Source organism: Phragmites australis, chromosome 5 (genome assembly GCF_958298935.1).
Source record: "Phragmites australis chromosome 5, lpPhrAust1.1, whole genome shotgun sequence".
In the NCBI taxonomy this organism is placed as follows: Eukaryota; Viridiplantae; Streptophyta; class Magnoliopsida; order Poales; family Poaceae; genus Phragmites; species Phragmites australis.
In genome coordinates, this window is record NC_084925.1 from 6,179,688 (window position 1) to 6,192,556 (window position 12,869).

The 12,869-nt window shown below is 45.6% G+C and overlaps 1 protein-coding gene across 1 annotated transcript; it reads right to left on the reverse strand.

The window, feature by feature from the left end:
• Positions 1-5,028: 5,028 nt before the first annotated feature.
• On the reverse strand, positions 5,029-9,610 carry LOC133918594 (uncharacterized). Its single transcript, XM_062362534.1, has 2 exons — positions 8,013-9,610; positions 5,029-7,632 (listed from the first exon to the last, which is right to left on the reverse strand). The coding sequence occupies exons 1-2, from the start codon at positions 9,054-9,056 to the stop codon at positions 5,548-5,550; spliced, it is 3,129 nt and encodes a 1,042-aa protein (XP_062218518.1). The 5' UTR covers positions 9,057-9,610; the 3' UTR covers positions 5,029-5,547.
• Between the last annotated feature and the right edge of the window lie 3,259 nt (positions 9,611-12,869).

Below are 12,869 nucleotides of genomic sequence, written 5' to 3' on the forward strand. Positions count from 1 at the left end.
TCTCCCGGAACTTAGCTCTTCTGATTGTCGGGGGACTAGGGTGCTCGGGGGTGACCGGTCACCTCCCTCGACCACTTTCTTCCCGGTACTTAGACTATGTGGATCATCGGGGAACTGGGGTGCTCGAGAACCACTGACTGTGACCCCGAGCACCTTCTCCCGGGACTTGAGCTTTTCTCATCCTTTAGGAGGGACCTCGCGGGATGGCGCCATGTGGCGGATGGCTGGCCGGGCCTCGGGACTCAGGGACCCCCGGTTCCTGATACACCGACACAAGTGTCTCTAAGTTTCTCTGGACTCCATCAACCTCAAATGATCGAGTGGAGGGGTATTTATAGCCTCAAAACCATCAACTATCATTTTCCCAATGGCTCAGAAAAGCTGTTAACACTGGATGATCCAGTGACAACAGTAGTACTAACACTGGATAATCCTATGAGTACAACCTTAGAAACTAGCAGTTGGAACTCCACTGAAAGTCTTTGTGAACACCGGACATTTTGGTGTACCTTCAACTCTATCACCGAACCATCTGGCATGTTGTCTTAAGCCTGATCGAGTCACTTCATGCTTCTCTGTGTAAAATACTCCGGTGTAAGCCTCTGATGTACATAGTATATATCACCAATCTATCCGATGAGTTGTCTTGAGCCAAACGAGCCACTTAAACTCTCTCTACACAAAATGCTCTGGTGTAAGCCTTCGGTGCACACAGCATTGATCACCAGACCATTCGGTGTATGGCTTCTTCTCTTCCTTTCTTTGAAAATGCTCCGGTGTGTACTACACATTGAGCACCGGACCATCCGGTGAGGTGATCCTCGCCCACTGTCAGAAATGCTCCGGTGAGCACACTTCCTAAGTACCAGACCATCCAGTGGGGTCTTCTGCTTTCTTTTTGCACTATTTATTATCCAGTGTGTTGAACTTGCTTAACACTAGACTATCCAGTGATGTCAACTGCATGTGGACACAAAGCTCTAGCGTGTATAAACTTGTCCAACGTCGGACCATCTAGTGAGGTCATTTTCTCTAGGTCTTCTCCATTTCAACCAAACTTTGTCCCGGCTTCAATGGCTTCTTTTTGTATTGCATCCATAAGACCTACTAAAGCATATACTTGACACACATATTAGTGACATTAACCATGTTGTTATTAATCACTAAAATCGCATACATACCCTAAAGTAAATGCTACAATCTCCATAATGGCATGTTTCTCACATCACCGCAGTCGCTCCGCCACGCATGCTTGCAGAGAAAATACGGTGGCAAGAAGGCCACTGCTACAGATCTGACGCGCCTAGGCTCGACATAGCTGTGCCCCTCGCCTCGCCGTCGCCACGCCCCTCGCCTCCACCGTAGCTGCGCCCCACCGCTCGTCCGTCGCTGCGCCGACCACCATCCCGCCTCCGAGCAGTCGCCTCCACACGAGATCATGTCACCTTCCTCACTATAGCGAACCGACGAGCTTATCGCCGAACCGCCTTCATCGCCTCCGGCCACCAAACGACCGTAGCACCCCTTGGGCACGCGCTCCCACTACATAGAGGTGTTGTCGCCCTAATCTCATGACCCCACCACCACCATTACCCACTCTCACGCGCGGGCCTCTGGCTTCTCTAGGCCGCCGCATGGCCTCATCGACGCCATCTCATACTGTCGGTGTATCAGGAATCGAGGGTCCCCGAATAGCGAGGCCAGGCCAGCCATCCGCCACATGGCGCCATCCCGCGAGGTCTCTCTTGTGGGATGAGAAAAGGCCAAGTCCCGGGAGAAGGTGCTCGGGGCCACGGTCGGTGGCCCCCGAGTACCCCAGTACCCCGATGATCCACGGAATCCAAGTACCGGGAAGAAAGTACTCGGGGAGGTGTCCGGTCACCCCCGAGCATCCTAGTCCCCCGAGGATCAGAAGAGCTAAGTTCCGGGAGAGAGTGCTCGGGGCCGCGAGCGGCGGCCCCCGAGCACTCGGTTCCCCGAGGATCCATACAAGAGTGCTCGGGAGAGAGTGCTCGGGGCTGCACGCGGCAGCCCCCGAGCACTCGGTTCCTCAAGGGTCCATGCAATGATGCTCGGGGAGGTGAACAGTACCTCCGAGCACCCGGCACCCCGAGGACAAGGATGGGCATTCTCAGGAGAGAGTGCTCGGGGATGTGAACAGTACCCCCGAGCACTCGGTACCCCAACGACCCAGAAAGACCCCCGAGGGGCCTGCCGATGAGGTGTCAACCAGCCAGAGGTCCGAGGCCGCATGTAATGAGCGTGCGTGGCCTGACACCTCCAACTGCTCCCGCCGCGCTCAGCATCAATTCCTGCCACGTTTTGGCAGAGGGGCGTGGGGTCATTAATTGCACAGGTCCCGTCCCGTGCCATCCGGCTTGTCTCGGGATAACGTCGTGAGGATCAAGGCGTTCCGTCTGCCGCACTGCTATGGTAGGGGAACAAGACAGGGCGAGCACGTCGGGTTGCTCTGCGGCTGCCCGGTGGGCCCTCTCCACGGTGCCCGTTGCCAGGGCATTTATGGTGACGGGCGACCGGGCGTGCGACATATTTTTCACCCCCGGTCACTTCACCCAGAAGAAATGATGACGCCCTTTCCATTTGTGGCATCTCGGAACTCGAGCCCCCTCCTTTTCGTTCGGGGCATGTCGTGGCCGGCGAGTACTTAAAATAGCTGGCAACACAGAAGCAGAAGACGAGGGAGAACGACAACAAGAGACACACCAACAACGACGAGAGACCGAGAGTTGACACGAAGAACACAGCGCAAGGGAGACACTGTGAGCAAGGTTGAGCACAGTTCCAGCCGAAGAACAAGGAGCCTCAAGCTCTTAGTTAGGCCAACATCCTTATAACCAGCAACATCCTTGAGGGACTTCCTCAGGACAGTTATAGCATCCATACAGGAGTAGGGTATTACGCCCCCGTGCGGCCCGAACCTGTCTAAATTCCGGTGCATTTACTTCTTCCTGCACTAGGTCGTCACCCCCACCACCAGCCGTTGCATTCATTCCCATTTATTTCTCCGACGAACTTATTCAGGATCATCCCCCGGCCGAATCTCTAAAAAGGGGTCTCTAGGGATCCCTGCGACAGGAGTTAATCCTCCGACACATACGCCGCACGATCTCCAATTAAGGTGGCGGCTGCGGATCCGGCCTCCCACGGAATTCTCACTGGATCGCCACGCTCCTCGACCTTCACACGTTGCCGTCATAGAGAAAGAGTGGACGGCGACTGTAAGGAGGGCAGTGAGGGCGGCGATCGTAAGGAGGTTGCCGAGGACGAGGCTGGTGGGGAGACCGAGTAGGAGGAGGATCTCACGAGGGACTGAGTGGCGGCGGGTGGCGATGGGTGGTGGGGTTGGGACCAAGAGGGAGGAGAAGAAGAGAGAGGGCGAGGAGACCAAGAGATAGAGAGAGGATCAAAGAACAACTTTATCTCTTGCATTGGACTTTGAAAAAATCAGTTGGGCCCATAGAGTTACGAGAAAAAAGGTCGATTGAATAGAAACTTTGGGTCCGAGCTTACCTTCAGTGGCGGTTTGTGGCTGGAACTGACGCTGATAGTCGGTTTTAGTGCCGGTTCTTAGCGACTCAATCATTTTTCACGCGCAAAAGGTTAAGAACTGGCAATGATACATTTTCAGTGGTGATTCTTGTGCAATCAGTGCTGATGAGCTGCTATTTATGACATGTTCTGTAGTAGTGAACTCAAAATGTTCTTATAATATGTGACTTCGACATGCGTTTCACATATGTGGGTACAGGCCAACCGGGTCCTATGCATGGCACAAGTGTCTTACACCATGCAATTAAGGTTGATGTACAAGATTTCCCACATCCTCCCCCAAGGTACAACAATTTATATACCTCATGGCAAAAATTCTTCCATAATTAAATACTATGCAACAAATAACTTGTTTTATTTTGTTAGGCAAATATTATGTGGATGTGGGCTATCCTAACCGACCGGGATACCTAGCCTCATATATGGGTGAAAGGTATCATTTATCTGAGTGGCATAAATGTTTGGAACCAAACACCCCAAGGAGAAATTCAACCGAGTACACTCATTTGTGTGTAATGTTATTGAACGATCATTTGGAGTATTAAAGATGAAGTGATAAATTCTTTATAAGATGCCAAGATATTTGATGGAGAAGCAAAAAATGATCGTTGCTGCTATTATGGTTCTTCGTAACTTCATATGTGAGCATGGGAGTGAGGACTTGGACTTTGCCAACTGTGATCGAGATCCAAATTATGTTCCTAACATCCCAGAAAAATATAGCAAATATATTATTTCTCAAGTAGTATCTGATGGGTCAACTTCCCAATTAAGTATAATATCTATGGATACATTTCGTGATAAGATGGCCACAGTTATTGCTCTTGCTTGGGATTAGTATTATTTCATGATGATATATGCAATTTTTCAACTATATTTTGCTATAAGATTGTATTATTCGTAATTTGTTTATTGAAACAATTAGCTTTTTCTATGGGGAGGAGGACCTCAGTACTATCTCTACTGTTGTTGTAGCAGTAGGAACAGTGTGCATCGATCTGTGCATATCTCCGTTTCTTTTCCCTCTTCATTTTCACTTCTGTGAGTAGGCACAAATTTGCTAGGACATGTATAGATGTTTTTGCGCCTTAATGCCATTTCACGAATAGTCATCTAAAAGCAACCCACAAAGAATCATCCAAAGTTATTAATTGAAAACAAGCTCACAAACAAAATAGTACAAGTGAAAACATAAAAAGGTAGCATGAACAATTTACCTTAAACCTTCATATTTCCGGATCTAAAGCTAACCTACTAGTTAAACACCTACACTGACAACTTCAACTTTACTTATAAATCTATGAAGTAAATCTAGAATTAGAGCTCTGCTAAATAACTCCTTAGTTTGCCACATTATCTAAGCGCTCAAGCTTCCAGTGCAAGCATTTCTTCTTAGGTGCGTAGATAGTTTCACAAACTTACAAGAATTAATATCTTATTTTTCTTCATGTGAACAGCTCGCTAAACACGTTGCCCTACATATTCATTAAAAAAATATCAGTGACTAAACTTTACAAAGTTTGACTATATGTATCCCAAGAAGTCATTCTTTTGTGACTGGAGGGATTATTTTATAACAGAGAACATGTATCTGACTATCTGAGGATACAACGAAATTTGTACATCGCAGTGCACAAGGAATGCGGACCAAGATCCACGTAACAAGTCATAGATGTTTCAGTCACCCGCATCAGGTGGGTTCTTGGCAGCAGTGAGTAGCATACTTCACTCAATTCTGCATCTTCTTCAGATGTCATTTGGTTTCGTTAACCATTTCTGAATTCTTGGGTTCTCAGTGCTGAAATCCACATCAGACGAAGATCAATGTCCAATGCCAAAACGATCAAGAAGAATTGTCCAGCGTTGTAAAATTAGCAATGTCGAAAGAAATATCTTAACTGATGAGTCATCCTCTGAATATGCAATTGGCATAAGTAGAATCTGTATGTTCTGGTTGCTGAAATGCGCAGCCAAATGCTACTTCTTTTTCCTGCTACTGCTGGCGCCTTTAGAACCTTCAGCAATGCAGGCCTCCACAGAGGCCACTAGGCTTGCCTCCAGCTTATGACCTCTCACTGCCGATCTCACCTTCCTCAAAATATGTTGCTTCATCACCGATCTCTCAGCAGACTGGACATTCTTGCACATGTTCAATCCTTGGATGTATCTCGACACCGCTCCACTGAAAGACCCACCGGCTTTCTCAAGGGCCACAAACTTCTCAATGACTTGAGAGGAGAGCATTCTTTCAATGCAGGGTTTGGTTCCGACCACCACAATGTCCACCAAAAGTTGCATGGCTAGATCCTTTGTCTTCACAGACTTGCGGTCGAGCAAGTTCACCAATTTTTCTATGGTTCCTAGTTGTAGAAATCTTTGTAAGACAAGCGATCCACCCTTTGCGAAGACAATCTTATGGAGGGCATAATATGCTGAATCCTGGAGCTCATCAATGTTGCATTGCATCATATCAATGAGCTCGTGAACAATATTAAGCTCCAGGTACCTACGGACATACGGCTCTCCTCCAGTGCAGGCTAATTTCATCACCAGAAAGGCAGACTGAGACCTCACTTGATTGCTTTCGACTTCTCTGCATTGCAGGAGAAATGCCAACCTATCAAACAGATTGCTTCCCAAAAGGAGATCTTGCACCCTTGAATCATTAGCCTTCTCAGCAAAAGGTAACAAACCTTGGATAGCTTCAATGACATCTTTGTTGTCCCTTTGTAGGATCTTATGAAGAATCACCTCAAAAGATTGTTGAGGCTTTGGAGATGGAGGCACATTTTGGTCAAATAAAACAAATCTCTCCAAGCTGAGCCGAGCATGCCAGGGCAAATGAATCAACACTGCAGGCCCCATGCACCCTTGAAGTGGTGCACCAAGCTCACAGAAAGTTTTGAGCATAACAATTGCATGATGCTGTGAGATCTCGGAACCGCTGCCTAGAAGTACAAGAAGTTTCTTGTCAATTCCTGATTCGATCATGGTCTCAACAGCCTTTAACTTTCCAACTTTTATCAAAGATGCAAGAGCTGTAAACACGAGTTCATGCCACTGCTCATTTTCTGGAGACAAAAGATCTGCAATTCGGTCCATGGGAATTCTTGACAAAATTTCATCAGCAGTTGAGGAATCAACATGCTCAGATATCTTGGCAAGAACAGTAGAAATGTTAACTAGAGTGGAAGAATCTTCACAGACACCAAGAAGACCAATTAACTTATCCATGGAACCTGCTGTTTCAAGAGACTGGGCAAGATTTACATAGTCTAATTGGAAAAAGATAACCGTAATTGCCCTGGTGACTGCAAAAATGAGAGCTGATGACCCAACAGAAATTATCTCTGCTATTTGAGGGCCAAGTATTTTGCTGAACCCAAGTCTGCTTGCCTCAAAGTCAGATATGGATCTGCATGCCATGAGAGCTTGAGTCGTGCTTTCCAATAAAATCTCAATCTCCACGAACTCTAGCAGAGAAAAGAACGATCTCATCTTCTGTTCAGCTGGCCTTTTCACGCACTCTTTTCCAAAAACAAAAAGCCAAGGAGCCACTAATGCAGCATATTCAGAAAATGATTCAGATAAAAGAGTACGAACAGCATCAGTTGTTTTGTTCTCAAGGTAAAGCGAAACCATGTCATGCATGTGATACAACAGTTGGTCCTCCAGTTTGATAATAAGTGAGCCTTCTACTAGTTTTGAAACTACGAGAGAGAACAAACTGTCCTGCACAAGTGCTGACCAAATGGATTCCAGGCAAGCCTCTGGAACAGGTTCTTCCCAAGAGATAGCTGCAAGAACTACGAAAAAACCTCTTGAATTTTCTGGCATTGCTTCTAAGCTAAACTCAAAAGATCCAAATATGGTCAATGTGGTCTCCACGTCTTTCTCATTGACATATGAAACTGGCCCTGGTGCACAAGTGGCATATGTGGAAAGGTTGGATATGGCTTTCTCCCATTTTTCCACTCTGCTCTCCTTCCTGAGAGCCTTGCCCATGACGGCAACTGTAAGGGGATGGTGACCACAACGATCCAGCAAGATGTTTGCAGCAGGCTGTGAAGTATAGAGAAGTTAAGCATCCAAAAACCATAGTGATTTGGATATTGTACTTCGTAGTAATTCTAGTTTATAGAACATATCTTACATTGCAAGTATTAGCATAACCAATTACAAAAGACTGCATGAATACAGATATCTATGTGAATTATACTGTGTGTATTTGTCAAGTTAAACATGTTGTTACTTGAAAAAAAAGACATATTAATAGAATAAGGTCAATTTCAAAATGCAAACATATAAAGTGGAAATTTTTACTACAGGGATGCCTTCGTGAAATCAGAAGATGAACATATGGAAGTTGTATCAAAGCTAAGAGATGTGATAGTGCAGGTGAAACTAATGAAGTAACCAATAAGGAAAATAGTAAAGCATACCGGAAGCTCTCTGACGGTAAGAAGGCTGTGATAGAGAAGAATTTCCTTGCTGATCTCCTTAATGTCATCTTTGGATATTTCAACTTTTTCCGCTTCTGCTATCTCATAGATCGCTTCATCCCTTGTTGTCACAAGATACCGGCAATCGTTATCATATAATTTTGTGAAGCGATCAACAATGTCTTGCTCCCAGACATCATCAAGTAGGATCAACATGTTCCTTCCAACCAACGCTGTATGGAGCAAGCAACATACATCATCAAGATCTTTTCCCATCTCCCCATTGACAGTCATGGAACCGATCTGCACTAAGAACTTGCAGATCTTCCTAACCAGACGCTTATGGTATTCACTCCTGCTCCCATTGCATGCTGCTCTGCTACACCACCGCCCGAAACTAACCTCAATTGCCCCATCTACAAAGTTACCAGGCGGATCAGAAGCTATTTGTCGAGCAAGACAAGACTTCCCAATACCAGATAACCCGACAATCAGGACGACTCGATGACCGACATCCCTCTCCAGCAGCTCCCTGACATAGCTGCACTTCTTTGACACTGGATAGCCATGCTCTGACTTGACTCTCACCAAAGATGGCGTGCTCTTAGCGGTAGACGCTAGGGCATCACCGACGCTCTGGGTCAACTCCTGCAACTCCAGCCACCAGTTGAGGTCGTCCCTGATCAGCTTGACGTACTTCATGAGCGGGTCCCCGACAACAGAGCTCCGCACCACCCTGGCAAACCCTTTCCCCTTCCCCTTCTTGAGGACCAGCCTCGCCTTGGCGATGTTAGCGTGGAGCTGGTCCATGAGCCTGCTCAGGCTCTGGAACTGGCGCTCGAGCTGTGGCCCGTGCATCTTGTGCGCATGCCTCTGCTTCGCCTGCTGCGTCAGTGCCTCGAGGTCGGACACGAAGTCCTCGAGTACTTGGAGCCGCCTCGGCGCTTCGGCGAAGTCCGAGGCCGCCTGCTCGAGAGCCCCGACCGCGGACACCATCGCCGACACAAGTTGCGTCGCCGAGGCAAGAACTTGCACGACGTCCATGGCTCCGCTTCAAGAACTCGGGGAGAATTCCACCTCAGATCACCGCGCAAAGAGCAGCTCCTTTCTTGAGGGAATCCAGGACTCAGCGCTGGCTGCCACAATTCCGCAAACACATGGCGTGCCTCCTCCTGGTCACCACCGCCACAATCAGCGAAATTCCCACTCCACCAAATCAGAGACGAGCAGACAACCAACCGATCACCTCAACACAGAAACACCCATCCAATCCACAAGCACCCATCTGAATCCAAAAATCCCGCTCGTGTGCAATCTTGACAACACACGTGCTCCACCCACAGCAAAGAAGAGCTCCCGGCCTGGACGGGTTTACCAGAGAATGTTTGGTAGTACCTAGGAACCGGATGCTCCACCAGGAAACGTGAGACCGACAAGAGAATCCGCAGCGGTCTGAGGCCTAGCTACTAGCAGCCATGGCAGAGCGGGACGGCATCACCTCACCGGCGATCGATCGCGGAAGCTTCAGCGGAGGACGCGAGGCGCGTCATGGCCACGCCTTCTTTGTGAGCAAAGTCAACAGGGCAAGTGAGAAAAAAAAGGTGGCGTCGGAGCTGTCCGACCCAATTGTTTTTAAAGCAAATTTAATAGTATGCTGTTTAAAAAGATTTTTATGAGATTTTAGTTTTTATAGAACTAGATCCTATAAAATTTGTTTCTATTTTTATGTAAATAATAAGAAAATGCTATCGACTCCAATATGAATCCTCTGAAATATTATAGAGGATCTTGATTGTGTTAACTCCTCTCTTTTTTTAATGTAACGTTGATGGATGGAATCACAACAAACCGAATTGATTTAGGCACCGATCATAGCGTGAACGTGGGATTATCTGTCCGATTCTGACTCGATCAAGTTAGTTAGACTTAGCGTAGATCACAACTACTCTCTTAGTTTTATAATATTTATCTATAGTCTTAACAGTATCTATCTTAAATTATTTATCTATTACAGTAATTAAAGATGTTTTATGATCTATTTTATTAACTGAGTTCTCTTATTTGGTTGTTGATTGCCGATGTCACTATTCATGAGCGACGACCTTATTTGGCTAGCTAGCAGGTGTCCTGCTTTTATAAACTTGATTAGGAGGAAACAAACAATCAAATTTGATGAAATGTTAGGCTCCAAAAATTATCTTTTAAATTTTATCTCTAACAAGTAGCCTTGAAATTTTGGCTCCAGATAAGTTTGCTAGTAAGAAACTTTGGAGGGAAATATACTCTGAGGTTGCGCTCAGCGACATATTAGCCAAAAGTAAGTGTGCATGCATATATTTACTCTGACCCTAGAGCTTCCAAGGATATAAGTGTTGAGGAAATATACTCTGACGTTGCGTTTAGTATTGAGATCGTGCGGTGAGTTACTTACTTTAATTTTTGTATTAATTAGAGGTAGCATGGATATTTTCGTGCATTTTTTCATTCCATTTCAGTGTTTCTTAGCCTGTACGTAACGATAAATATACACAAATATTATGAAACGGATAAAGTAACAACATCGACCGGTAAATCAATCAATCTAGTTTAATCGATGGCATAAACCCGTTTAATTAGCCAAGTCAGCCGCATACTGAAAACTGATCTAAATAATCACGCTCGAACTCTACTGCATGAATCAATGTAAATCTAAACCTCACGCTCGAACTCTAATGCACGAATCAAGGTGGATCCATTTCAAAATGATTTGAGGTGAAACAATTAGAAAAGCTTTCACAAAAACTCCTTGAGCCCCTCGCGCATTTGGATGGTCACGTATTTGGGATCATATTGTTGGGTTGTTGTCTTTGGTGGTTTCTTAAGCCTCAATTCTTTCAGGAGGTTTATGCTGTGGAGTGGTTGTAGCTTATTGTAGGGTTGTGCAGGGCCAGCTCTAGGCCAGGGTAGGGGTGCGACCGGGGGGGGGGGGGGCAGCCCAAATATTCAATGCAGTAGGCAGTAACCAAGGAGGTCACGGCAATACGCGGACGTGGCGTGCCTGCTCGACGCTCGGTGCCTTGCCTCGGTCTCCCGTCTCCCGTAGTCCCATGGGCCGTGTCCTGTCACCCGTGAGGCCAGCCGACCACTACTACCCTAGTGCCCTGCGTTTGCAACTCTGCGTGCCGTCTCCGTGACCGTGTCACCGCGAGTCAGACTCAGGACTCGTCAAGACGTCGACTCAACGCTTGAGGCTCTACCGCACACCGTAGATGGCACACAGCTGAGACCGCATATCACCTTCACCTCACCTCGCACCGTGCGTGCCGCAGCTCACAGACGTGAGACGACAGACCGCAGCCACAATCGGCCAGTCACCCGTCGGCCATCGCCCATTGCCTAGACGCCTGGTGAGATCGCCTTTTGCCTATTTGCCCATTTCGTTTGCTTGGACGGCTGGTTTGGTTGTGCAAGTTGCAACTTGCTGACTTAATTTGTACGGTTACTATTGATTGCTATCTATTTAGTCCGCAAATTAAGTTGTTCCTCAACTCATAGATGATCCATTGCCCATTGGTTAGGCTGTTAGGGTTCTTGTTGCTTATTTTTCTTCCTAATTTCAGGTGTTAGAATATTACCTAAGAAGTATCTGTCGGGTGCTGAGAAAAGGAAAAAAAGAAAATGAGAAGATCAGTTTATTGAATCGCAAAAGGATGTTATACATAAGTTCTTTTCAGTTTCAAGTAATATTGTTCCCAGTGATAATCCTGAAGAGGTAGATGATTGTAGTACAGAAGATGAAGGGCAAGAACCTAATCATAATTTAAATGCAGAAGTTGATGCCAATGAGGATTCTACAGGGGAACAAAATTTACCACATTTATCTGATACTAAAAATTCAAATGTCGATGAACAAAAAGATTCTCTTTTAGCTATCTATGATCCTAGAACATGGGATAATCTTGACAATAGGGGAAGAGATATCTTAATTGAAAAAGGGCATGTGAGAGAATTGAATTTGTAGTTCCCTTCAGATAGCAGTGGTAGAAATTTTTCATATGCTTAATACTCCAAAAAGTTAAGTAATGACGAGGTTGTTGATAGAAGTGGTTGGTTTACTCTAAGCATGTGGACAAACTTTACTGTTTTTGCTGTCGATTGTTCAAATCAAATCAGACCAAAACTTTGCTGGCATATGATGGATTGAGGGACTGGAAACATCTCAATGGGAGACTCAAATAACATGATAACAGTGTTGAGCATATAACAAACATGAATACTTGGAATGAACTTAGGTTGAGGTTAAGCAAAAATTAGACAATTGATGATGATTTGCAACGGGAGATTGCAAAGGAAAAAGAGCGTTGGAGATATGTTTTGGTAAGAATAGTTTATGTTGTCAAGTTTCTTGCTAAACATAATTTGGCCTTTCGAGGATCAAATGAGAAATTTATCAGGATAATAATGGTAATTTTCTGGGCACAATGAAATGATTGCTGAATTTGATTCTGTGATGCAAGAACACATTAGGCGCATTCAAAATAATAAAATTCATCATCATTATCTTGGCCACAATATTCAGAATGAGTTAATTTCTCTTCTTTCTCATGTCGTGAAAAGTTTTATTTTAAGGATCATCAAGGATTTCTCTATTATTTTGGATTGTACCCCAGATGTGAGCTATGAAGAACAAATGACTCTAATTGTGCGGTGTGTCAATATATCAAGTAACATTCTGAGAGTGGAGGAGTTCTTTTTAGAGTTCTTAAAGATGGATGACACATCACGATTGGGGCTTTTTAACAAATTGATGAATGCATTATTTGAATGTCGCTGATGTGAGAGGTCAAGGTTATGACAGTGGTTCTAATATGAAGGGAA

Bases quoted from the DNA above. Each gene is read 5' to 3' on its own strand.
- LOC133918594 (XM_062362534.1), bottom strand. From the start codon at position 9,056: ATGGACGTCGTGCAAGTTCTTGCCTCGGCGACGCAACTTGTGTCGGCG. The intron at 7,633-8,012 runs GTATGCTTTACT...TATACTTCACAG, and splicing joins TTACCGTCAGAGAGCTTCCG to CCTGCTGCAAACATCTTGCT.